The 26,305-nt window shown below is 35.4% G+C and overlaps 1 protein-coding gene across 2 annotated transcripts in view; it reads right to left on the reverse strand.

Annotated features, from left to right (window-relative positions):
• LOC108049303 (transcription-associated protein 1) overlaps positions 1-26,305 on the reverse strand; it is a 466,810-nt gene that overhangs the window by 210,028 nt on the left and 230,477 nt on the right. For both annotated transcript variants that reach the window (XM_044456610.1, XM_044456611.1), the window contains exons 11-13: positions 20,155-20,772; positions 14,359-15,751; positions 786-1,081 (exon numbers count right to left, since the gene is read on the reverse strand). In XM_044456610.1, the coding sequence (XP_044312545.1) occupies positions 786-1,081; positions 14,359-15,751; positions 20,155-20,772 (2,307 nt within the window). The remainder of the gene's footprint in view (positions 1-785; positions 1,082-14,358; positions 15,752-20,154; positions 20,773-26,305) is intronic.

The following is a 26,305-nucleotide window of genomic DNA, read 5'->3' on the forward strand; positions in this document are numbered from 1 at the left end:
CACCGACTTTGAAATAGAAACTTTTCAGGAGTGCGATTTAAAGTTTTGGACACCCAAAAATCGAATACGAAACGAGCTAACTTACCCACGTTCAACTGCCCATAACTTCGGAAGTTTTATTCGGATCAATCTAATATTTTAACGCAATATTCTTCAAATGTTGTGCATTCAGAAAAAAAATAAATGGCAAAAAAAAAATTTGTATACCTTACCCCCCTTAAGTAACAGGAAAAGACAGATTGTAATTCGCACACTTTAAATTTATTGTAAAGTCAGGATTTCACAGTTTTATACCTTTCGTTGAGTAACACCATTTAACTGTGTCGTCAGGAAAAAAATCCCAAAAACTTTTTTCGTATTATTTGAGGAATTCGATGATCCGCGCGTAACAAGCACTTGTTTGATCTGATCATAGTGCACCAACGGATGAATACAATAAGAAAATACGTTTTCTTTATACAATTTGCCATATGGCCATTGCCTCTAGTTCACTAGTTTTTAACTTTGGTGGAAAAAAAAAATTTTTTTTACCATTGTTGCCATAAAAATGTTATTTGATTATTCTTCTGGGTATTTGGAAAGTTATAGCCGTCTGTATGTTTTTTTTAACTTCGTTAAAATTACAAGTAAATATGTGGTGCCCTATTTATTCTGATAGGACTATTGATAAGGGTTTTAAATTATGCGGCTATTTACATGGGTCTCCTCCCGAAATCTGTCTGTCTAATTCTTTATGATCGTATAGAAAATTTGGCTTAGTGAGAATGAGAATAAGGATACATTACCTTTTCTTTTTCTAGTGTAACTCCAGTAATAAAATGCTTCATGCATAGGTAGGCAGTTTCCTGAAGTTCCGATTTATCATTTTCCATTACTTTAAAAATTATATTTATAATTTTCTCTTTGTATCCAATATCACTGATATAGTGACATGCTGCTAATGCTCGCAACGCACTGACCCGAAGTGGTATAAGATTTGGAACGTTTTTATAACAGTCCAACTTAGCTAATGTGGCATCTTCGGCTTCACTTAATGTTAGCAACTCGTGAAAAAATAGTTTATGATAAGTATTCGTCAAATCTGAAAATTTACAAAAGCATTGAATACCGTTTGAACATAAACAAGAACAGAAGAAAACTTCGGTAAGCCGAATCTTAAACCAACTATGATACAAATGTTATCTATATGTTAAGTATTTTCTGTGGTAAGGAATTATTATTAATTAAAATAAATCTTATTTTTCTTTTTATTTTTGCTACATTAGGACTCTCATAGCTCCAATAAGTATTCATAATAGAGACTACAGAAGCATTAATTTATTAATCAGAAAGCAAACAGATAAATATTAACAAAATGACCAAAACAAATAAAAAGTCTTACAAATGCAATTAGCATTTTAGTAAACAATCCAAAAACAAAACAGACACAGAGAATTTAGATGAAACCACCTTGCTATAAAAAAATAGAGCAATAAATTCTAAACTCGAATCCTTGATGATATCGGTTACACTTGCGAAAACTAGAATAATCAACCCCGCGATTTTAGATTCTAATTAGCTTAAGGCAGGCTTGTACCTTGTGAGGTCAAAAAAATCATTTTTTTTTTTGCTGTTTCGGATACATACATGTTTCAATTTTACTCTCCTAAAATTTCAAGTCGAAATCTCTTGAATTACGAAAGTTATCGGCCGTTTGGTGGACCGGTGTCAAGCGCGTTGCCATTATAGTGCAAATTTTCAAACGCGATTTTCTCGAAACCATGTTTTCCGAGTTGGCGGAAGTCGTACAATCCGCAAAAATTGAGCAATCGTCATGAAATTTTTTATACATGTTCCTCAGAAGTATGTGCATGGCATAGACTACGTTCTTTTGAAAATATTAAAAATTGTTTATTTAAAAAAATAATGAGTAACGAAAAAATGAGGAAAAAACCGATTTTTTTCAAAAGCTCATAATTTCTGCATTTTTTATGTTTTTTCAATTATCTTAGTTCAAGCCATGCGAGCAAGTGTACAGATTAAGAATATATTCGTTTTTTGCGTTTCAGATTATTTCTTAAAATTCCATAAAATCCGCCATGAGGACGAGTTTTTCGCGCACATGCCGCCATTGTTGGGTACTCCCCCTCCCCCCTTCGCTTGGATCGCACTCAAAAAAATTGTGTAGCTTCTATAAACTGTACCCTACAACTGGCTAAAATTTTATTCCCACACCTACCATACTTTCCAAGAAATAAATTCCAGAAAAAAATCAGGTTTTGGGCGCCAACAAGGTGCAAGCCTGCCTTAATCAATGAACGTTTTACAAATAACACAATTTTTACCCCAAAATAAAGTCTTACTAAACGATAATTTTTCACACTTTATATTAAAATATCATAAGCCGTACATAAGCATGTAAGAAAATAATCTTTCATTAAGTTGAACACAACGCCACTTTTCTTAATTTCTCCGAAGACAATAATTTAGCTGACCAGATTATGTCTTACAACAACATTCTGCAGAGAAATGATTTACCCAACATGCGCACAAGAACTCCACTCACGAGGAAACGCACAGTGTACCCCGTTGAACACAACAACACTCTTATTAATTTTACCGATGACAATAGTTTAGCTGACTGCGGATTTCTTTAAACAAAATGCGCACAGCAACTCCACTCAGGAGGCAACTCACAGTGTATCACTCGCCCCAGACACCTTGATCAACAATGGACAACTGGTAACTGAACCGTTCATCGTTACATTCGACGAGGAGGTAAAAGTAAAAAACACCGTATACCGAAACATAAAACCGTATGCATCAACGGTCCTTAACATTTCAGGCCATCAAGAATTACTGAGTTTACCATACTTGCAGAAATTAAACGTGGGATACCTACGTGGCGAAATGGAAATGGGACTGGTAAAACGGCTTAAAATATTTGGAGTGGCGATCGTGTCAAGCTGATCACGCAAAGCCGGCATGAGAATAATGCCAGGATGTTACACAACGACGATTCCGGAAGGCCAGGCTTCGTTCAGCGCAATCAGAGGGCACTGCACTGCGACGAAAGCGATGGCTGCACAACACCATACTCGAAGCGCCGGGTCAGCACTTTCAGGGCATAGGGCTAGCTTTTATTATAAATTTATGTACATAGTATTTAGTCGAATTTTGGCCTCGGTATCCTAAAGTCTTCTCATTTCTTCAGTGTACAATTGTGAAAGATATTTCCTAATCTCTTATTTGATTTTAAAATTATCTTGTTTCCCACCTGAAAAGAGCGGACCCGAAGAGAGCTCTGGGAAGAGTTGAAGAAAGTGGGTGTATTAAAGACAAATCAAATTAAAAACAACTAAAAAATTTGTTATTACAAATTATGCGAAATGACGCTAAAACAAAAAATCAGTGATATGATTAAATCAAGTGCAAATTATTGTATAATAGTGCCACGCCAAAAGTTTAAAGGCCGAAGCTCGGTGTGCCGAAGAGACGGTTACTTCTCGTATATCTCTACGCGCGATAGCCAAGTGGAAAAAACGTCTACCAAGACCCACCGGGCTCTACTGGCAGTCGATCGACAGCGATTTCGTCGACTGCAGTGCCAAATATAACGTCAACTAAACTTATGACAAAACAAAACCAAATAAATATTCAACAAGCAGGCCCGGCCCTATAGACCGGCATGGATCGCTACATCCAAATTAAGCGTAAGCTTAGCCCGCAGAACACCGCGGTATGTAATAAGCCAAAAATAAACCGTGTCCAAAGAGACAACAAATTACCCGAGATATCCAAGAACAACAGATTTGCCCTCCTAACTTTAACTCAACCAGAACTGGGTAAAGAGACCCAACCGAAACTAAAGCTCCCACCAATTTACATTAGGGAGAAAAGCTCCAACGCCCTGGTCAGCAAAATTGTGGCGCTGGTCGGGGACGGAAATTTTCATGTGGTTCCGATCAAGGGAATATTCACGAAACCAAACTTTAGATTAAATCCTATGAACATTTCCGAGCTGTTTCTAAATACCTGGAGGAAGCTATGAAATACTACTACACGTACCAACTAAAAGCAGCAAGTGCTTGCAAGTTGTACTAAAAGGGTTAGAGCCCGATTTAACCCCCAATGAAGTTATCGATGCCCTCAAAGAATGGTTTTTCTGCAAAGAACGTTAGTAACATCATTAACAGGAACAAAAAGCAGCAACCACTCTTCAAAGTAGAGCTGGAGCCAGACAGCAGAGTCTTGAAGAAAAATTAGGTGCACTTCATCTATAACCTGCAATACCTATTGGACCAAAGAATTAAGGTGGAAGAACCACATAAAAGGAACGGCTCAGTTCAATGTACAAGCTGTCAGGAGTATGGACACACCAGAACATACTGCACACTTCGATCAGTATGTGTAGTTTGTGGAGACTTTCACAATTCCGCTAATTGCCCTGCCAACAAGGAAGAACCCAAAAATAAGAAATGTGTTAACTGCGTAGAAAGTCACACGGCAAACTACAGGGGCTGTGTGGTAAACAAGGAGTAGAAAAACTGCATGCGACAAGTGACAACAACGCGCCATCAAACTCTCAAACCGTGTACACTTACTCAAAAACGACGCCGGAAGTATTTTCGGGACCCAGAAAGGATTCTCATACGCCGATGCCCTTGGAACGAAAAACCCACTCCAGTCTAATATAAAACACGTTCAGCAGGTCCCAGGACTGTCACAAAACACACTGGCTGCTATGATGGTTACTATGCAACAAAGTATGATGGAATTTATGTCCTTCATGAAAACGACCATGCAAACACTGGTTCAAAACCAGAACATGGTGTTACAGTTGGTTGCAGCTAAGCAGTCCAAATAATTGATGGCAAATCTACGAATAACATCAATGGCGTTTCCCGGTACAAACATGAAATAACACAGTTCTTGAATGAAAACCATCTCGACATTATGCTACTGATAGAGACGAACCTCACAAGCAAATACAATTTCCAAATAAGAGGCTACACCTTCTACCGCACAGATCATCCAGATGGTAAAGCCGGAACCGGCATCCTAATCAGGGAACGCATCAAACACCACTTTCATGAAAGGTTTGCAACTAATTACTTGCAGGCCACGTCTATCAAAGTGCAGTCAGATAGCGGACCCCTTTCCATAGCCGCTATCTACTGCCCGCCTCGCTTTAAAATTACTGAAGGACAATTCATAGATTTTTACAACTTACTTGGAGACCGCTTCAGAGCAGCAGGAGATTATAATGCCAAACATGCCCACTGGGGATCACGACTCGTGGCTCCCAAAGGAAGGCAATTATATAATGCAATTATAAAACTAAGAAACAAATTGGACTATGATTCCCCAGGTAGCCCCACATACTGGCCAGCAGACCCCAGAAAGGTCCCAGACTTAATAGATTTTGCGGTGACAAAAAACATTTCACGCAATATAATAAGCGCCAAAGCGCTTTCGTACCTTTCATCTGACCACTCGCCAGTGCTAATAACTCTTCTTCAAGGCCCAGAAACTACAGATCACCCCCAGAGATTGACATCGCACAGAACAAACTGGTTAAAATATAAAATGAATGTAAGTCCTCACATCAAACTAACCCCGCAGCTCAACATCGAAGAGGACATCGAAAAATCCACTGATGCTCCTGAAGATGTTCCCGTGGCAGTAGCCACTATTTCAACACCACAACCGAAGGACGTGCAAATCAAGCATTTTAAAACTAATCTTCAATTGGAACAGCTTGTACTGGAAAAGAGGCGTATGCGACGTGCTTGGCAAACCAATAGATCGCCATCTTCAAAACAACGCCTTAATGAAGCAACTCGCACACGAAACCGAGCCCTGAAGAAAGTTGAAAATGCACAACTGTGGTACATCGGAAAATCACTTCGATAAGAAACCCATTAGGAAGCTGGGCCCGCTGCGACGAAGATAGAGTCGTAACTTTTTCTTCACATCTCCGAAGCGTTTTCCAACCGAGCTCGCCACTGGTCCATTTCTCCTACCACAAATCGAATCTGAAACTATATCCTTACCAAATCTGGAATCTGAAACCGAAAAAGGCTCCGGTCGGTGATCTAATAACACCAAAAATGATATTTGAACTTCCTAAATATGCTATTGAAGCTATTTGTAAACTCTTCAATGGGATCAAATGGAGTAAATCTACTATCATAATGATACCGAAGCTCGGAAAAGACCACACAATACCGCCATCCTACAGACCAATATGTTTATTATTATGTGTTCGAAAAATGCCTCCTTACACGCATAATACCATATCTGGAAGCACACAATGTTATCACGGCACATCAATTTGGCTTCCATCAAAGCCATGGAACAATCGAACAAGTTAACAGAATAACATCAAAAATACGCACAGCCTTCGAGCATCGGGAATATTGCAGCGCAAGAGATGCACCCGATTGCCTAATCAAAAAAGATTGTCACACTTTATGTATGACTCGACAAGTAGAAACAATAATAGCAGACTGTAGTTTATCCCTCCTCGAAAGCACTATCATCGGCAAGATTAACATTGAAACCAGTATGTAAAAATGGTCAACTTAGTTTAGCATTAGAATCGTATGATGTAACAGAAAATCAGAATTATTTGTACGGTTGTACAACAGATAAGGTGCAGTCATGGGGGTGCAGTCCTTGCAATGGAAAATCAATATAGGTTAAGAATTTATTTATACCTATGAAAGAGGCCAAATGGGAACAATTCTAAGCTTGATATAAAAAAATTGTTAGCAAACAGTACATAAGCAGTTTCAGGTTGGTTGTCGCAACTATTACTTGTAACTATAAGGACTGGTATGTTGCACAACAAAATGGGCCGCTTGGGTACCTAAGCTTAATTTAAGCGTAACAAACGAAAATCACTTTCCAGAAAACGTCTAGGTAGCACAAGACAATAAAAATTCCATTTTCAAAAAAAGTGTTCAGCACCTCAGGAAATATTGCAACAAAAATATTTTCGGCATTGAAAAGAAAAATCTCACCCGAAATCTGGAAAGGTTATGTCAACTTTAAAACAGATTACGAATTTAGCAGATCAATATTTCATACTTCACCACTATGTGCTGAAACCCAATAGTAGCACAAAGAATCTACAAGTCGTATTTGACGCTTCTTGCAAAGCAGCAAGCAATAAATTATTAAAGCTAGACCCACGGTACGGAGCGAACTAAAGACCATTTTACTTCGCACGTACGTATTTAGCAGATTAGGTGCAGGGATGGGCGTTTCAACTCGGCTTTGACTCCCACTAAAAAACTTAGGCATTGAAAAATGGTATAGTTATGAAGCGTTCCGGAAGCAATTCAATTAATAAGTTTAAGCTGCGGAAGTAGTTTTCAAACAACGACGAAATTTTGCAGAAGGACACTATAAGCGATGTTAAATTGGACGAAACCTTTCAGAACTAAAATGTAAAAACGGTCTCAGGAATTACATACCTTGCATAATGCCTCTAAACGAGCATACAGCGAGTAGCTCCGAAGGCACTGCGCAGAACTTACCGATTGAATTAGAAAGGAGTCCTAATACTGGATATTTCTTGAGTGATTCCACAGTGGCAAATTGAATAACTAAAGTTTCGTCAGTTATTTTCGGTCAGCAATGCTCCGGGTGGTCCTCCGAGAAATAACCGCCAGAAAATTAGTATGGTATTATGAGCCACTATTCTAATATTCTAAGGGAAAAACCACGAATGGATACCCAGCAAGCTGGAACGGCGAACAAAACATTTAAGTTTACCGATTGCGACAAACACCTTTTGAAAGGAAATATACAACAATATACAACAAGAAACATGACGTTAACGATAAAGCTTACTGCTGGGAGGAAAGAGACAAAGCAATACATCGGTTAGCGACTTAACAACAGGCTCCTTTTTAGCCGCTTTGCGGAATATTTAAAGAATATTTAAAGAATTTAAAGAAGGCCTTATAAAGGATATTGTTCCAAAAGACATTGTTCTTAAAGGACTATGATCAGCACAAACAAGTGGCTGGGCTTGTATGGGGAGGGCGGCCAAAAATACTTCTAGTGAAGATACAAATTTGTAATTTTTTCCAAAATTCTATAAAAATATAATAAAAAAAACAAAAACAAAAAATCGTTGTTATTCAACCTACTTCTTAAGTTACACCCCCTGCTCTATATAAATATATCAACATTTTAAGACAGAATCATGATTTTGATTCTAATCTTAGCACGTATATTTTATTGTATAATATTATATGTTATTCCAAAAGATCAAAAACATTTTTATTTAAAACTGAATTCTTTCAATAAGGTCTTTTTATCTAACCCTGTAATTTCTGAAGATAACCCAGGATTACCAAAGAATTGTCTGACAGTGTTTCCATCATTCAATGTACCAGAACCCCCAACCTTCGGCTTATCTAAGATCTGTTTAAATGTTCCTTTTTCTTTAAAGAACTTTCTCTTTTCCTCCAATGCTCCGAACTTGCCAGAATTGTACATCAAGTCTGTACGACAAATGAATAAAATATTCAAAAAATCGTATGTATGCATGAAGAGGTGACAATCCGAACTTCCCTTTCTAAACTTGTCTGAATATCGTTCATCTCAGTTGGCTTCGCGTTGCATGCATAACATTTTGAAGATGGTGTTTGAGATAAGGCATTACAAATTTTGCCATCAACCATTGTGAGTTGCAAAATATGCTAAACATATATTGTTTTATTACCGAAAGTTATTTTCGTCGGAACAAGATTCTTAATTTTGACTTTAAAGTATTTTTCCTCCTTGATACTCAATTCAGTTGATTCCTTTAAAAATTGAAATCGCACAAGTCGACAATATCGTGTGGATGCGGGTCGTGAGTTTTCCATATAAGATATAGTCGGCCGATCCTTATGAAATTTGGTAGGTCGGAAATGCCATAACTTTGGTGTTTGTAAAGTTAGGAAGTTGGGATTTTCTATGGGTTTTATATTTGGCCAATCAATCCGACCTACCAAATTTCATAAGGATCGGGCGTCTATATCCTATAGCTGCCATATAACTGAACGATTGGAAATGCCACAACTTTGGTGTTTGTAAAGTTAGGAAGTTGGGATTTTCTATGGGTTTTAATTTTGGCCAATCAATCCGACCTACCAAACTTCATAAGGATCGGCCGACTATATCCTATAGCTGCTATATAACTGATCGATTGAAAATGCCATAACTTTGGTTTTTTAAAGTTAGCAAGTTGGGATTTTTTATGAGTATTAAGAATGCATCATATGAATAATTTTGGAGAATATAATTTACAGAGTATTCTGCAAGGGTATATGAACTTTGGCTCCGCCCGAAGTTAGCTTTCCTATCTTGTTTCTTAATTAAATATAATAGTTAATACCTTTCTTTACAATATTAAATACTTCCATTGTTGTCATAATCGATTTTAAAATAGTTTTTATTTTTTGTTTCGAATTCTCACTTGCAACTCGCTAACACTGCAAAACCAATAAATTGTGTTCCTCTATGTTTAACTGGTATTCTTGAGGAGGACAACTGGATCAAAACAAAAATAACAGCGGATTAAAAAATTTGAGCTATTAAGAGACAGTGTTGGCACACTTTTAGCTATAATTTTAGCTTTTAATTTTGTATTTATGGCCTATGGGATTTTACAAAAGGATATAACATCGAGACTTCAAACAAAAAACAATGAATTGGTGGAAAATCTTTCCATAAAAGGAGTTATTTCACGGAGCGAAAGGAATAAGTTAGACACGACAGCGGCATTATCCCCATATACGGACTACCAAAAATCCACAAGGAAGGGACTTCCTTAAGGCCTATATGCTCATCTATTGGATTACCATCACACGGTCTTTGTAAATACATTCAATTATTCAATACATTGCAATCAAACTCATTAAAGAACATCACGATGGACTCTACCTACAACATTAAAAACTCAGTAGAATTTAATGAAAAAACCAATGAAAAATGAATACCTTTTTTTGTATTGCCCTGCATACCTATAGACCTTGTACTAGACACAATTAGAAAAAGATGGACAAAAATAAAAGAGCATACAAATATTCCGAATATAAGGTTTATGGACATAGTAAAATTTTTATACCAGGAAAACAGATATTTTAAATTTTAGGACGATATATACACACAACTAACAGGAATGCCGATGGAATTTCCTACTTTACCAATCATTCCAGCCATAGTAATGGAAGGGCTATTAGGCAATACTTTAAAAAAACTAGGACAAAAACCAAGACTTTTGATGAAGTACGTAGATGTTTTATTCGCAATAGTAAAAGAAGACGAAATACAAAACACAATTGACGCTTTAAGGGTATATACCTTTTTTTGTCAAACTATTGTTTTTATTAAATGAATGATTATATTTTCTGAAAGTTTAGATCGTTGACAATGTTTATGCAAAAATTTTTGAAAAAATATTTAATAGTTTTTAAGGTGTGGCTGTTTCTCTTAAACGTCTTTTTTTAAAGAGCCTTGCGGTGATAATTCCCCAGGACGAATGGGTCAACTGATACCGAAAAAATAAAAATATTTCATTAGTTCATTGGTTCTTTAATGGTATTTGCCATTTCCCCTGAACTATTATTTTTTCTCGTACTCTTTTATAAATATACCCTCGGGCCAGAATCTGGCGGAACACACAGATGCAAATTGAGCACAAGGAATACCAATCTTAAATGTTGATACTTTCTTAGCATAAGAAAATTTAAATTGTTTGACCATCAAATCACCAACTGGGATTTAGTTTCCCATAAACACCATTTTTTGGAAGAGCCTTGCGGTGATAATTACCCAGGACCAACGGGTCAACTGAAACCGTCAAAATAAAAATATTTCATTAGTTTAGAGATATATCCTGTACTTGAACGATCGTTTTAAATTTTTTTTTTTTTGTGCATACGGAAACGTTTTATGCATAAAATTAAGTTTTTGAACGCCATGGTGAATCGTAAAAATGACTGTAAAAATGTGTTTTTACTGAACCTTTTTTTAATGTGTAAATTGCGTTTTTCACTGTTGGTATTTTTATACCCGTTACTCGTAGAGTAAAAGGGTATATTGTATTCGTGCAAAAGTATGTAACAGCTAGAAGGAAGCGTTTCCGACCCTATAAAGTATATATATTCTTGATCAGGGTCACTAGCCGAGTCGATCTAGCCATGTCCGTCTGTCCGTCTCTCCGTCTGTCCGTCTGTCTGTCCGTATGAACGCTGAGATCTCGGAAACTATAAAAGCTAGAAGATTGGCATTTTGCATGTAGATTTTAGGAGTTCCTACGCAGCGCAAGTTTGTTTCAAAATGGTGCCACGCCCCCTCTGACGACCACAAGCCACAAGCTGTGGCAACAGTTTTGATGCTATTATGAAAATTTTAATTGATATGAATTTGTTTCGTCAATACCTATCGATTAGCCTAATAAAAGTTTGCCACGCCCACTCTAACGCCCAAAAACTCATTAAGCGCTTAAGCCTGGCTGGCGCCTGCATTTCCGCCTTTCATGGCCCGGGTAGATGGCGCAATACATTAGCGCCATCTAACGGATGACTTTGGAAGGATTTCTATTAAAGGAAATTGCATTTGTCAATACCGAACTATATCCCAAGAACTATGCAAATCAAATCAAGTTACATAATTTTAAGGTCTGAGTCAAACAATGGCGTATGTGTGTATGCTGGTGCAGGACAAAAGCTGCCTACGCTAAAGCAGCGCTGGTGCTGATGCTCGTGCTGTAAAGCTGCCAGCGCTAAGAGAACGCCTAATTCAAATTGATAATTTGAACTTGTTGTCCTTTTTCCTGTGGTCACTCTAATTCACATTATGTTAATGCAAAATCTAAAGTTGTTTAGCTGAGTAACGGGTATCTCATAGTCGAGGCACTCGACTATAGCGTTCTCTCTTGTTTTTATCATAAATTTATTAATGTAGAATTAATAATATTTTAATTATTTCATAATTTTTATTTTTCGCTTTTAAACTAAGATAAGGGTAATTGTCAATTTTTATTTAACAATTGAACGATAAGAATGGATTTTAATTATATTTTCTGAAAGTTTAGATCGTTGACAATGTTTATGCAAAAATTTTTGAAAAAATATTTAATAGTTTTTAAGGTGTGGCTGTTTCTCTTAAACGTCTTTTTTTAAAGAGCCTTGCGGTGATAATTCCCCAGGACGAATGGGTCAACTGATACCGAAAAAATAAAAATATTTCATTAGTTCATTGGTTCTTTAATGGTATTTTCCATTTCCCCTGAACTATTATTTTTTCTCCTAGCTTCGTACTCTTTTTTTGAAATATACCCTCGGGCCAGAAACTGGTGGAACACACAGATGCAAAAAGAGCACAAGGAATACCAATCTTAAATGATGATACTTTCCTAGCATAAGAAAATTTAAATTGTTTGACCATCAAATCACCAACTGGGATTTAGTTTCCCATAAACACCATTTTTTGGAAGAGCCTTGCGGTGATAATTACCCAGGACCAACGGGTCAACTGAAACCGTCAAAATAAAAATATTTCATTAGTTTAGAGATATATCCTGTACTTGAACGATCGTTTTAAATTTTTTTTTTTTTTGTGCATACGGAAACGTTTTATGCATAAAATTAAGTTTTTGAACGCCATGGTGAATCGTAAAAATGACTGTAAAAATGTGTTTTTACTGAACCTTTTTTTAATGTGTAAATTGCGTTTTTCACTGTTGGTATTTTTATACCCGTTAATCGTAGAGTAAAAGGGTATATTGTATTCGTGCAAAAGTATGTAACAGCTAGAAGGAAGCGTTTCCGACCCTATAAAGTATATATATTCTTGATCAGGGTCACTAGCCGAGTCGATCTAGCCATGTCCGTCTGTCCGTCTCTCCGTCTGTCCGTCTGTCTGTCCGTATGAACGCTGAGATCTCGGAAACTATAAAAGCTAGAAGATTGGCATTTTGCATGTAGATTTTAGGAGTTCCTACGCAGCGCAAGTTTGTTTCAAAATGGTGCCACGCCCCTCTGACGACCACAAGCCACAAGCTGTGGCAACAGTTTTGATGCTATTATGAAAATTTTAATTGATATGAATTTGTTTCGTCAATACCTATCGATTAGCCTAATAAAAGTTTGCCACGCCCACTCTAACGCCCAAAAACTCATTAAGCGCTTAAGCCTGGCTGGCGCCTGCATTTCCGCCTTTCATGGCCCGGGTAGATGGCGCAATACATTAGCGCCATCTAACGGATGACTTTGGAAGGATTTCTATTAAAGGAAATTGCATTTGTCAATACCGAACTATATCCCAAGAACTATGCAAATCAAATCAAGTTACATAATTTTAAGGTCTGAGTCAAACAATGGCGTATGTGTGTATGCTGGTGCAGGACAAAAGCTGCCTACGCTAAAGCAGCGCTGGTGCTGATGCTCGTGCTGTAAAGCTGCCAGCGCTAAGAGAACGCCTAATTCAAATTGATAATTTGAACTTGTTGTCCTTTTTTCCTGTGGTCACTCTAATTCACATTATGTTAATGCAAAATCTAAAGTTGTTTAGCTGAGTAACGGGTATCTCATAGTCGAGGCACTCGACTATAGCGTTCTCTCTTGTTTTTATCATAAATTTATTAATGAAGAATTAATAATATTTTAATTATTTCATAATTTTTATTTTTCGCTTTTAAACTAAGATAAGGGTAATTGTCAATTTTTATTTAACAATTGAACGATAAGAATGGATTTTAATTTTTGATTATTTAAAAATACAAAAGTAAAAAAAATACAGTCAATACAAATTTAGACAAATTTATATTTTTCCTGGATTCTTATTAAAAAATATGTTATGTAGAATTATTTTACTCTCCCTTTTTTTTTGCGTTGAATTGTTTTTATTTGTAGTCTCTTTTTTTTTGTATACCCATGCACGGATATATAATTTAACATATTTTTTAACAATTAAAAAAGAACTAATGAAACGAAGCATACATAAATATGAAAATATTTGTGTTAAAATGCAGTTAAAAACCCTAAAAAATTTATATGAGAATCTGACAAAATTAGTTAATATTGTTGTGAAAAATATATATTGCATATATTTTAGTAAAACCAAAACCAGACTTCTTAAACTAATAATTATTATTATTTTCGAGATCCCGATTTTGGCACGGACAGACATGAATAGATTGACTCGAGTGATAACCCTGATAATAAATTAGATATTTTATAAAATCGGAAATACCTCATTTACTTCGGCTCGACAAAATAACAGCCAATTTCATAAGTCAAATCAAAAAGATATGCTTTTTCATTCAAATAAATTACAAACGTCGAACAGATTACTCTAAAGTTAACTTACCAATCGTAAATAAACGTGGCTCTAAAGTTGTACAGAATGTATTGCCATCCATTAGTCCAATTTGTGCATTAGCAGGCTGGTGCCTCAATAAATGCTTCTTTGGAGGTATTATGTCAGCAAGAACATCTTTATGTGGATCCATAACTTCAGAAACTGTTTTTGATTGCATTGTTCCAATGTGTTTTAATAATATCATAGATTCTTCTCTAACGATTGCGTTGGGACTTGTAATATGTCGCACTAACTCGTGAATTACTTCATAAGAGGCTTTGGCTTGTAAATCTTTTAAGTCTACATTTTTATAAGATTCACGTATGGGGCTTAAACAAATTTCCAACATAGTCTTCATATAGTTTTTTGTTATTTCGATAGCGCCGTTAGAAACATCTCCTTCTAGGTCCATTAGGACAAACATAAACGCTTTTAAAAAATTAAAGAGATTTTGAAAAAGAGCACGCAGAGACATATGTTTACATAAAAACTGAATAGCTTGACAACCGCCCACTTTTGAGTACCAAGGGCGGTCATAACATAGGGATATCATTTTTTCAGCTAGATACTGGATAATAGGTAATCTGCACGCTCTTTCTTTATTACCCATAATATTTGTTGCAGTTTCAATAATAATACCCATACATGCTATTCCGGGTTTACATAATTCCTTTTCTTCGTGCCCCATGCAAGAGGCTAAAGCATCAATTAATACCATGGGATCGATCCCATTCGAAGTTTGATACCCTTTCTGTGAAAAGGGTCCCGCCTGTTGTGCAATAGCTACCATGGTATAATGTCTTACAACAGCAGCCATTACTGGGCACACAGAATCACGCAAATCCTTTGTGGCTGAAGCAACCAACATTCCTATTAGAGCTGTCTGATGGGTTCCTCGAACAGTTTCATCCTCAACTTTATGTTGAAAAAACGTAGACGAATTTATATTATTTTCAACAAAATCCACATGAGTAAAAAGTTTGAGCAATATATGTTTCTCATCGTCCAAACTAATAAACGCAGCTAAGAAACATCGGATAACTTCCCAGCTTTGTCGTCTATAAAACTGGTCAGTAGAGTTTGATCCCAAGGCTCTAAGAGCTGATTCAATCGCCTCATCGACAGGGAAATCTATTGGGGTTTCATATTCCTGAAAATATGTTACAATTGAAATCACAGGCTTTTCAGTTTGCTCATATGATAAAGTTTGCGGCTCCACCATCATTTTTCGATTTCCGCCTCCGAATTTCCCAAGAACGCGAAATGCAACTAAAGCGGCGTTGTCCTGATTTCTTAAGGTTTTCCACAAAGCTTGCATCAAAGCTGCTCGCACTGGTTGTATATGATCGTATAAAAAGTCAGGCTGCAAATTATCAACGCACAGTTCCAATGTTCGCAAGCCCTAAAAATATAAACAACATTATTAATTTAAAAGCATAAGTGTAAAGTTAGAAAGTCGAATTGCTACCTAATAATATAAAACATAAAAAAATCGTAGTAGATGCTTCCTAGATTCAATGAAAAATTAATATACATTTTCAAATATATGTTTAAACCAAGGGCCGACGATCTAGGACACGGGTTTTATAATAAATCACGTTCTTTATGATGTTTGATTTCGCAACATTTAATGTTTTGTTTTTTGTGCTGTTTGACTACTAGTAAAGTGTGCGGCGCCTTTGCCATAACATTAGGTGTACAGAACGTTATACAAGGCGCACTGTTTGGAAACATTTCTTTAAAAAATTTGTTTATTGCAGTGTAATAAACATTAAGAGCATCGGACAAATTATTGCATGAGTAAAGATCACACCAACTAAGGGGTTATCCGGGTCTTGAAGCACGAAAAAAAGCATATTTTCGTGAATTTTTTTAAAGGATCTTACGAATTTCTCAAATTTCATTTATTTTACATTAATCTTTAAAGTTTGACCAACATTGTGTAAAAAATTGAACCAAAAAATTTAAAAATTGAGACGTTGAGGCAGGCTTGAACTTGACCACATAACAAATTGTGTCCTTGCGGTTGGCAAAATATCTCCGTCTGTCTATTTCTACGCGAACTAGTCTCTCAGTTTTAAAGATATCGAATTGAAACTTTGCACAAACCCTTCTTTCCTTTGCACGCAGTATATAAGTCGGAACGGCCGGGATCGGCCGACTATATCCTATAGCTGCCATATAACTGAACGATCGGAAATTCCATAACTTTGGTGTTTGTAAAGTTAGGAAGTTGGGATTTTCTATGGGTTTTATATTTGGCCAATCAATCCGACCTACCAAATTTTATAAGGATCGGGCGACTATATCCTATAGCCGCCATATAACTGCTTGATCGGAAATGCCATAACTTTGGTGTTTGTTAAGTTAGGAATTTGGCATCAAAGTTAGAAAGTTGGGAATTCCTATGGGTTTTATTTTTGGCCAATCAATCCGACCTATCAAATTTCATAAGGATCGGCCGACTATATCCTATAGCTGCCATATAACTGAACGATTAAAAATGCCATAACTTTGGTGTTTTTAAAGTTAGGAAGTTGGGATTTTTATGAGTGCTAGGAAAGCATCATATGAATAATTTTGGAGAATATAATTTACAGAATATTCTGCAAGGGTATTTCAACTTCGGCTCCGCCCGAAGCTAGCTTTCCTTTCTTGTTTACGTAAATGTTGGCCATATTTTGGCTTATAAAATGAGTTGTAATTGAAAATAAAACAAGAGAGAACGCTATAGTCGAGTGCCTCGACTATTAGATACCCGTTACTCAGCTAAACAACTTAATATAAATATGCAATTGCAACTGTGTACAATGTAAATACATACATATGTATATGCTTACATACATACACACATACGCCATTGTTTGACTCAGACCTCCAATTTGGCTAACTTGATTTGATTTGCATAGTTCTTGGGATATAGTTCGGTATTGACAAATGAAAACCATCGCAATTTCCTTTAATAGAAATCCTTATCGAGAATTAACGTTGACCCTGTTGAGACCCTTGGCCAGCTGTTCCAAAGTCATCCGTTAGATGGCGCCATGAAAGGCGGAAATGTCGGCGCTAGCCAGACTTAAGCGTTTAATGGGTTTTTGGGCGTTAGAGTGGGCGTGGCAAACTTTTATTAGGCTAATCGATAGGTATTGACGAAACAAATTCATATCAATTAAAATTTTCATAATAGCATCAAAACTGTGGCCACAGCTTGAGGCTTGTGGTCGTCAGAGGGGGCGTGGCACCATTTTGAAACAAACTTGCGCTGCGTAGGAACTCCTAAAATCTACATGCAAAATGCCAATCCACTAGCTTTTATAGTTTCCGAGATCTCAGCGTTCATACGGACAGACAGACGGACAGACAGACGGACAGACGGACATGGCTAGATCGACTCGGCTAGTGATCCTGAACAAGAATATATATACTTTATAGGGTCGGAAACGCTTCCTTCTACCTGTTACATACTTTTGCACGAATACAATATACCCTTTTACTCTACGAGTAACGGGTATAACAAGAAAGGAAAGCTAACTTCGGGCGGAGCCGAAGTTGATATACCCTTGCAGAATACTCTTTAAATTATATTCTCCAAAATTATTTATATGATGCATTATTAATACTTATAATAAATCCCAACTTCCTAACTTTAAAAAGTTATGGCATTTTCAATCGTTCAGTTATATGGCAGCTATAGGATAGGCCGATCCATATGAAATTTGGTAGGTTGGATTAATTGGCCAAAAATAAAAGGCATAGGAAATCCCAACTTTCTAACTTTACAAACACCAAAGTTATGGCATTTCCGATCAATCAGTTATATGGCAGCTATAGGATATAGTTGGCCGATCCTTAGGTCGGATTGATTGGCCAAATATAAAACCCATAGGAAATCCCAGCTTCCTAACTTTATAAACACCAAAGTTATGGCATTTCCGATCGTTCAGTTATATGGCAGCTATAGGATATAGTCGGCCGATCCTTATGAAATTTGATAGGTCGGATTGATTGACCAAAAATAAAACCTTCTTCGTTTAGTTAATTTTTCTGATTTCTCTTCTATTACGGTACCCGTGTCGATTGTCAGTTCGATTGTAAGATTATATGGATCTTCAGGTTATTATCGGCCGATCCTTATGAAATTTGGTAGGTCGAATTGATTGGCCAAAATAAAACGCATAGAAAATCCCAACTTAAGGGTCCATTCGGGTTAGTTTGTTCAAAAAAATTTTTTTTTGCATTTTTTGATAGCTACAGGTGTCTAGAATATCATACTAAAAGGGCAAATCGATATAGTAATAGTTTAAAAGTTATGAGCCTCCGAGCCGGCAGACTCAAAGGAGGTATGAAGCGTACATCAAACTTTAAACGCGTTTTCTGGAAAACTACATTTTTCGAGCTGGCGACCGTCATATCTCAGTCAATTGTTAACGAATCTTAATTTTTTTTTTTAAATACGCGTTATTAAATTGTCTATGGATTGAATAGCTTATAGATTAGATTTTTTATCGACAAAAAATTGAAGAAAATTTCGGTAAATTTTGTTATTTTTTATTCAATTTCGATAAATGTAGTTCAGTCCATAATTTCACTCCTACTAAACTAGAAAATTTTTGAATATTTTGTTTTACACGATTTTTACGACCTGTAGAAGGGTCGCCAGAGGGGTTCCTGTGTTTCCCATTGTCCTCTGTCGCCCTGTGTCCCGCGTCCAAAAATGTTTCAAAATTTTTGACATTTGTACAAAATAAACCTTAATATATCAGAAATATACATGAAAAGTTTGAAGTACCTATGGTTTTTTCTTTGTTCAATAAAAAATTCCCGCAAATGGCCTATTTAGTGACAGAACTAACCAGAATGGACCTTTAACAAACACCAAAGTTATGGCATATCCATCAATAAGTTATTTGCCAGATATAGGATATAGTCAGTCGGATTGATTGGCCAAATATAAAACCGATAAAAAATCCAAACTTCCTAACTTTAAAAACACCAAAGTTATGGCATTTCCAATCGTTCAGTTATATGGCAGCTATAGGATATAGTCGGCCGATTCTTATGAAATTTGGTAGGTCGGATTGATAAAACCCATAGAAAATTCCAACTTCCTAACTTTACAAACACCAAAGTTATGGCATTTGGATATAGTCGGCCGATCCCGGCCGTTCCGACTTATATACTGCGTGCACAGGAACGAAGGGTGTGTGCAAAGTTTCAATTCGATATCTTTAAAACTGAGAGACTAATTCGCGAAGAAACAGACAGACGGACAGACGGACATGCTTATATCAACTCAGGACGCGATCCAGATCAAGAATATAAATACTTTTTAGGGTCGGAGATGTCTATAATACCCTCTGCAAGGGTATAAATACAAAAAAGTTATAATATTTTTGAATTCTTTTTTTCGATTGTTTCTATGGGAGCTATATAATATAATCGACCGATCCGGCTCGATCCGACTTATTTACTACCTGCAATAGAAAGACAACTTTTGAGAAAGTTTCAAGCAGATAGCTTTAAAACTGAGGGACTAGTTTACGTAGAAACGGACGCACAGACGGACGGCAGACGGACATGACTAGATCGACTCTCCTAGTGAATGATGATCAAGAATATATATACTTTATAGGGTCGGAAATGTCTCCTTCACTGCGTTGCACACTTTTGACCAAAATTATAATACTCTCTGCATGGGTATAAAAAAAAGAATTTCTTGGGCTAAACGAAATTCCCCTTAAAGTAGCATTTTTCCATAAATATAGAATATTGAGTAAAACGTTAGTAAATAATATTGGTACTTACCTGACTTATTAAAGTAGGGGAACCGTTCAACGCAGAAACTAATGGATCCATTAACATTGGTAGATATGGAAGTAAAGATGACAATCGAACCGGTACTGTAAGACAAAGTTCTACAAAAAGATCCCGCATATGTTGTTTATGAAATCCACTTTGTAGGCGATTTAATCCTTCCAACAAATTTGGTAAAAGTGGCAGAAACTCCTGGTACAGAAGGTCATGGCTTCCACCTCCAATTGATCTAAATAATGCTCTTAGGAGTAAAAAATAGTTGTACGGCTCGTCCGAAATTAAAGCCAATTCCATTGATCGGATGACTATTTTATGGAGATGGGGACGCAACATTTGTTCATTTTCCACTGGGAAAAGACTGACGCTTCCAAAAACCAATTTGAATAACCGTAGATACAAGTTAGAACGCTCCAGGTTGGATCCCATTTCTTCCATTTTTTCCAAAAGATATTCCACTAACACTGTGGCAAAAAGTGGTGATGTAGTCGGATTAGCTAAAAATGAGTTTGCTATCACTTGCAGGGATTGATTTTTATGGATCCTTTCCACTAAGAAATGGATTGTTGTCGAAAATATTTCTTGAAAATTTTGGGAATGCATCATTAAGAACTGTTAAAAAATAAGAGACAGCAGAAATTTTTTATTAGTATTAAAATAAACAATAAACGCCTTCATGTGAAAAAAAAATTCTTAAAAAATAATTCGCCATATATTTAAAATTGTAATAATTATTAAAAAAAACGTTTTTTCTTGAGCTCTTAACTGACTTGAGATAAAGTACAGTTTAAAGTTAAGTTAAAGTTTCAGTGTTTTCGGACGTAATTAAATTAAAATGTGTCCACTGTCCTTTTATAAAATCCTTTGACCGTGAAGGCTAATATGAACCATTTTTACAGAAAAATATTCGCGAGTGCCATGACAACCACTTTAAACATAAAAATAAAGTATTTATATTATCGATCAGCATCACCAGGAAAGTCGATCAAGCCATATCCGTCTGTCCGTCCCTCCGTCTGTCCGTCCGTCTGCCCGTCCGTCCGTTTCGACGCAAACTAGTAACTTAGTTTTAAAGCTATCTGGCTAAGGATCGCGTCCTTAGTTGATATAAGCATGTCCGTATGTCTGTCCGTCTGTCTGTTTCTACGCGAACTAGTCTCTCAGTTATAAAGATATCGAATTGAAACGCAGTATATAAGTCGGAACGGCGGGGATCGGACGACTATATCCTATAGCTGCCATATAACTAAACGATCGGAAACGCCATAACTTTGATGTTGTTAAAGTTAGAAAGTTGGAATTTTTTATGAGTATTAAGAATGCATCATATGAATAATTTTGGAGAATATAATTTACAGAATATTCAGCAAGGGTAAATCAACTTCGGCTCCGCCCGAAATTAGCTTTGCTTTCTTGTTTTATTTACCAAAGTTGAAATAAAAGATAAAAGCTGGCATCAGACTAAATCTGATGGCCATACCTTCCTACCTCTTGTTTGAAATTGTATGCAAATTAAATTTGATCGTATTGGTTGATTAAAAAAAAAAATATAAATTTTATTTTTTAATTTCACTTTATTGGTGCAGACCTTAATTCACTAACTCTTTATTACATCAAGACCCTTTCACTTATTATTATTTCTTATGACCGATCCCGGTTTCAATCCGAATAAGACTGACTCCTTAATTCTAAAATCTTCTCCAACGAACCTCGGCCAGAAGCTTTTCTTTTTTAAGCTTCTAGAACTTTGATTTTTGTTTAAAATAAAAGCTTATGCTGAAACTGTCGCATCTCGTTGTGAAATTCAATTATGCTGACCGATGCAATTTTGATTAAAAATTGGAACGCAATACTTTTGTCTTTGAACGTGAGAGTTTGGCTTCGAACGGAAGCTGTTGTTTACTTTACTATAGGTTTATTTATCTTAGCAGAACGGTCAAGCGCGGCCTTCGAAGTTAATGAAAAAGGCGAAGGCAGAATCATAAATAAAGGCAAAGGTAATGTAGCTGAGATTGAATTTAAAAATTTGTTTATTAATCCCATAAGTGGAACCGTTGTATAATTGAATTTAAAAATTTGTTTATTAGTTCCATAAGTGGAACCGTTTCACGGGTTGGATAACTCTCCCCCTTCTAAAATGGATCGTCCCGATTCATTATGGATTTCGTTTAAACGATCTCTTAATTCTGTTAAAAATATTTCTTCGTTAATAGGTTTTTCTAATTCTGGCCATTGTTTTTTGGTAACAAATATATTTCTGTATTTAATAATAGGTAGAGAAATCAAATATATAATGATTAAAATTAATAATATTAAGGATATAGATATTTTGGTATTTTTAATTTTAATGAATGGACTTAAAATATTTATATTATCTAAAGAGAGTTCTGAGTTATTTGAAAATATATAATCGGATATTTCATAATTTTTGAAGTGGTTTGTAGTAATATAGTTAAGAATTTTGTTGTCTAAATTGGTATATGAAACGTTATTTATTGTGGTTGTACCGTTAAATGTTATTAAGAATGAACCACCTAATTCGGAGTTGTTGACGATGTTGTTACCACTTATTAAAATGGCACCATCTTGGATAATGTCTATTATTTTATTTTTTTCTCTTATTTTTTTACAAATTGATTGTTCACCGTTTAATAGTCGGGTAAAACATGTTTTTTCTAAACTTAGAGTGCAATAGTTATTAAAGAGTTCTTTCTTAAATGTAGACATTTCATAATATGTATTTTCGCATTTTGCGACTTGATTACTTATTAATAATTTTCCATCGATTTGGGAAATGGGTCGAGTGTAATATAATTCGCATCTATTATTTATTATTGGGTATTTTATATAAATTATTAAAAGTTCTTTATGTAATGCGATTTTGAACACAGAGATGTCCATTAAGTCAGCGATAATTACTGGCTTTTGCTCGTGTTTTAATATTTCTTTTATATCTTCATCATTTAAAATTTTGGTGTTGAAAACGTCAATTTTTGCAAGGGTGATAGTATCAATTAAATTTTGTAGATCAAATGTTATCAATCGTAAGCGATGTTTTCTTAGTGGTAAATCTTGATCAATAAAAACCTTTTTAAAATCTTCAGAGAGAGATTCTATTTCTTTGAACAATTTGGAATTAATAATAGACTGTTTATTATTATTTTCAATTAAGTCATTGATTTTATTTTGTACTTTAATGAAATCATCATGATCCGGGGTTCCAGCCAACCATTTCCACACGGTGCCTAACTCATTTATTCCTCTTTTTGTTCTAGCTGATATTAACTGGGATAAGATTAATTCGATTACTTCTAAGTCGTACTTTATTTCCCATTGTGACCTTTTATTTAAATCCTTTTTTATATTATCTGATTCTATATTAATTATTTCCTTATAAAAACTTAAATTAGTTACGTGGAATAAATCGTTGTAAGATTCATACGTAAGTACATCCTTGTTGTCTTTGAACAGAAAAAATTCATGGTTCGAGTAATCAATTATTTCTGAACTGGCCAATATTATAATTGATAAAATATGTATTAAAGAATACATTTTCTGTAAGTTAAAAAAATAATTTATTAATGCTTAATATTATCTTTGTGAATAATTCTGTTTCTACTGTTGATTATTATTTTATTAGGCATAACAACTTTAACTATTTGCTTCTTATATCTTGGTTTAAGTTTATTTCTTTCTCCATATTTCTTCTCATAAACAACTTGTCCTACGTGATATTGTTTTTCTTTTCTGTTTTCATTATGTGTTTCTAACATTTTTTCCTGTGTATTTTTTAATAATTGTGGAATATTATCGTGTTCGATTTTATTATAAAGAATGTCAACAGGTTTTTGGTTTGTTGTGGAATGAATACTCTGATTATATTCCTGAGCGGCTCTTATTACGATTTCGGAATAGTCAGTTAAATTAAATTGTTATTTTATGCAGCGAGCTAATTCTGTTAATGTCGAATGTGCCCTTTCAACTTGTCCGTTTGAGGTACTGTGCCTCGGGTCTGCGTAATGTAGAGTTACACCGCATCTTTGTGCAAAAGATTTAAATTGAGCTGAGGTAAAGCTCGGTTCGTTATCGGTCATAATTACTTTGGCTAGGGGAAAATATTGAAGTAGTTCCATTACTTTATTTTCGATATTTAATTTATTCTGAATTTCTTTAACTACTAGGAATTTAGAGTATGCGTCAATACAAGTTAAAAAAGTTAATTCTCAACTGTATCATATTCGATTATGTGTCTTGTCTTGTCAAAAATGTTCAGTGACTCATGTATTGTATACCTCCCCGTTGTTAATAACAATTGTTGTTTAAATTGATTTAACGGTTTACGGGTCTCTTGTATTACATTTTCAAAACTACTTTCAGCTGAATGCTGTGTTTCTTGGTCTGAGTTTGACTGTACAGAAACGTCTATATCGCTGTTTGTAATATTATTTATTTGTATTCGTGATAATGCATCGGCTACAACATTTGTTGTTCCGGGTTTGTATATAATTTTTGGGGTGAAACTTTCAATGAAAGAATACCATCTTTTCATCTCTACGTTTGAATTTTTATCCGAAATTGTGAACGATAAGGATTCATGATCCGTTTGTATTTCTATGCCAATTACTCCATATAAATAATTCCGAAGATTTTTTAAAGCCCATACTATAGCTAACAATTCTTTTTTATTTGTGGCATATAGTTTTTCCGTTTTATTTAATGTTTTTGAAATAAACGTAATTGGTTTATTATCTTGAGTTAGTACTGCCCCGACAGCTACGTCTGATGCGTCTGTAGTTAAAACGAATTTCTTACTATAATATGGCTGAATTAATTCGACTTGTGCTATTAGATTCTCTTTTAGCTCGTTGAAAGCTTGTACAGCTGATTCGTCAAACTGTATTGAAACTTTAGTAGACATTCTTTTAGAAACCTTTCAATTTTCCCCTCCTAGATATTTGGTTAATGGTTTAGCAATTTTTGCATAGTTACGGACAAATTTTTTGTAATACCCTGTTAAACCTAGAAAACTTCGGAGTTCTCTAATATTACGTGGAATCGGATATTTTGTAATTGTGGCCATTTTTTTGGGATCCGTTTTAATTACATTATGAGAAACAATGTACCCTAGAAATGTGGTTTCTAATTTAAAGAATTTAGATTTTTCGAGAGCAATTTTCGTATTAGCTCTTTGTAAAATATTAATTATTTTAAATCAACCAACGTAGTGCTGTTCAAAAGTGTTTAAAAAAATAATAATATCGTCCATATAAACATGGCAAGTTTTTCCTACTTGTTCCCTTAAGATATCATCCATGGCTTTGTGCAAATTCGTTTGTTAACCCAAAAGGCATTCGTAAAAATTCAAGTTTTCCGTTATTAATAGAAAAGGCTTTTTTTAATATCTGAATCTTTCATTAAAATTTGGTGGAATCCAGTTTTTAAATCAATTGTTGAGAAGTATTTAGCCTTTCCTAAATTAGCTAATATTACAGACGGGTCTTGCATCGGGTATCTGTCCGGTATAGTGTTTTCGTTCAGTTTTTGTAATCTATTACTAATCTATGTTTGAGACTGCCATCTTCATTTTGACCTTTTTTGGGTACCACTAACACTGGAGAATTATAAGGACTTCTACTAGGTCTTATAATATTTTCCTTAAGCATTCTATTGATTTCCGTATTAACGAAATCTGATACTGATAAGGCATAAGGATATTGTTTACTATAAATTGCCCTGTCATTATACCCTTGCAGAGGGTATTATAATTTCAGTCAAAAGTTTGCAACGCAGTGAAGGAGACATTTCCGACCCTATAAAGTATATATATTCTTGATCAGCATCACCAGGAGAGTCGATCTAGCCATGTCCGTCTGTCCGTCTGTCCGTCTGTCCGTCTGTCCGTCCGTCTGTCCGTCTGTCCGTCTGTCCGTCTGTCCGTCTGTCCGTCCGTCCGTCCGTTTCTACGCAAACTAGTCCCTCAGTTTTAAAGCTATCTGCTTGAAACTTTCCCAAAAGTTGTCTTTCTATTGCAGGTAGTATATAAGTCGGAACGAGCCGGATCGGGCGACTATATCATATAGCTGCCATATAACTGAACGATCGGAAAAGCCATAACTTTGGTGTTTTTAAAGTTAGAAAGTTGAGA

The sequence above is a fragment of the Drosophila rhopaloa genome, unplaced genomic scaffold (assembly GCF_018152115.1).
Source record: "Drosophila rhopaloa isolate 14029-0021.01 unplaced genomic scaffold, ASM1815211v1 contig_133, whole genome shotgun sequence".
NCBI lineage: Eukaryota > Metazoa > Arthropoda > Insecta > Diptera > Drosophilidae > Drosophila > Drosophila rhopaloa.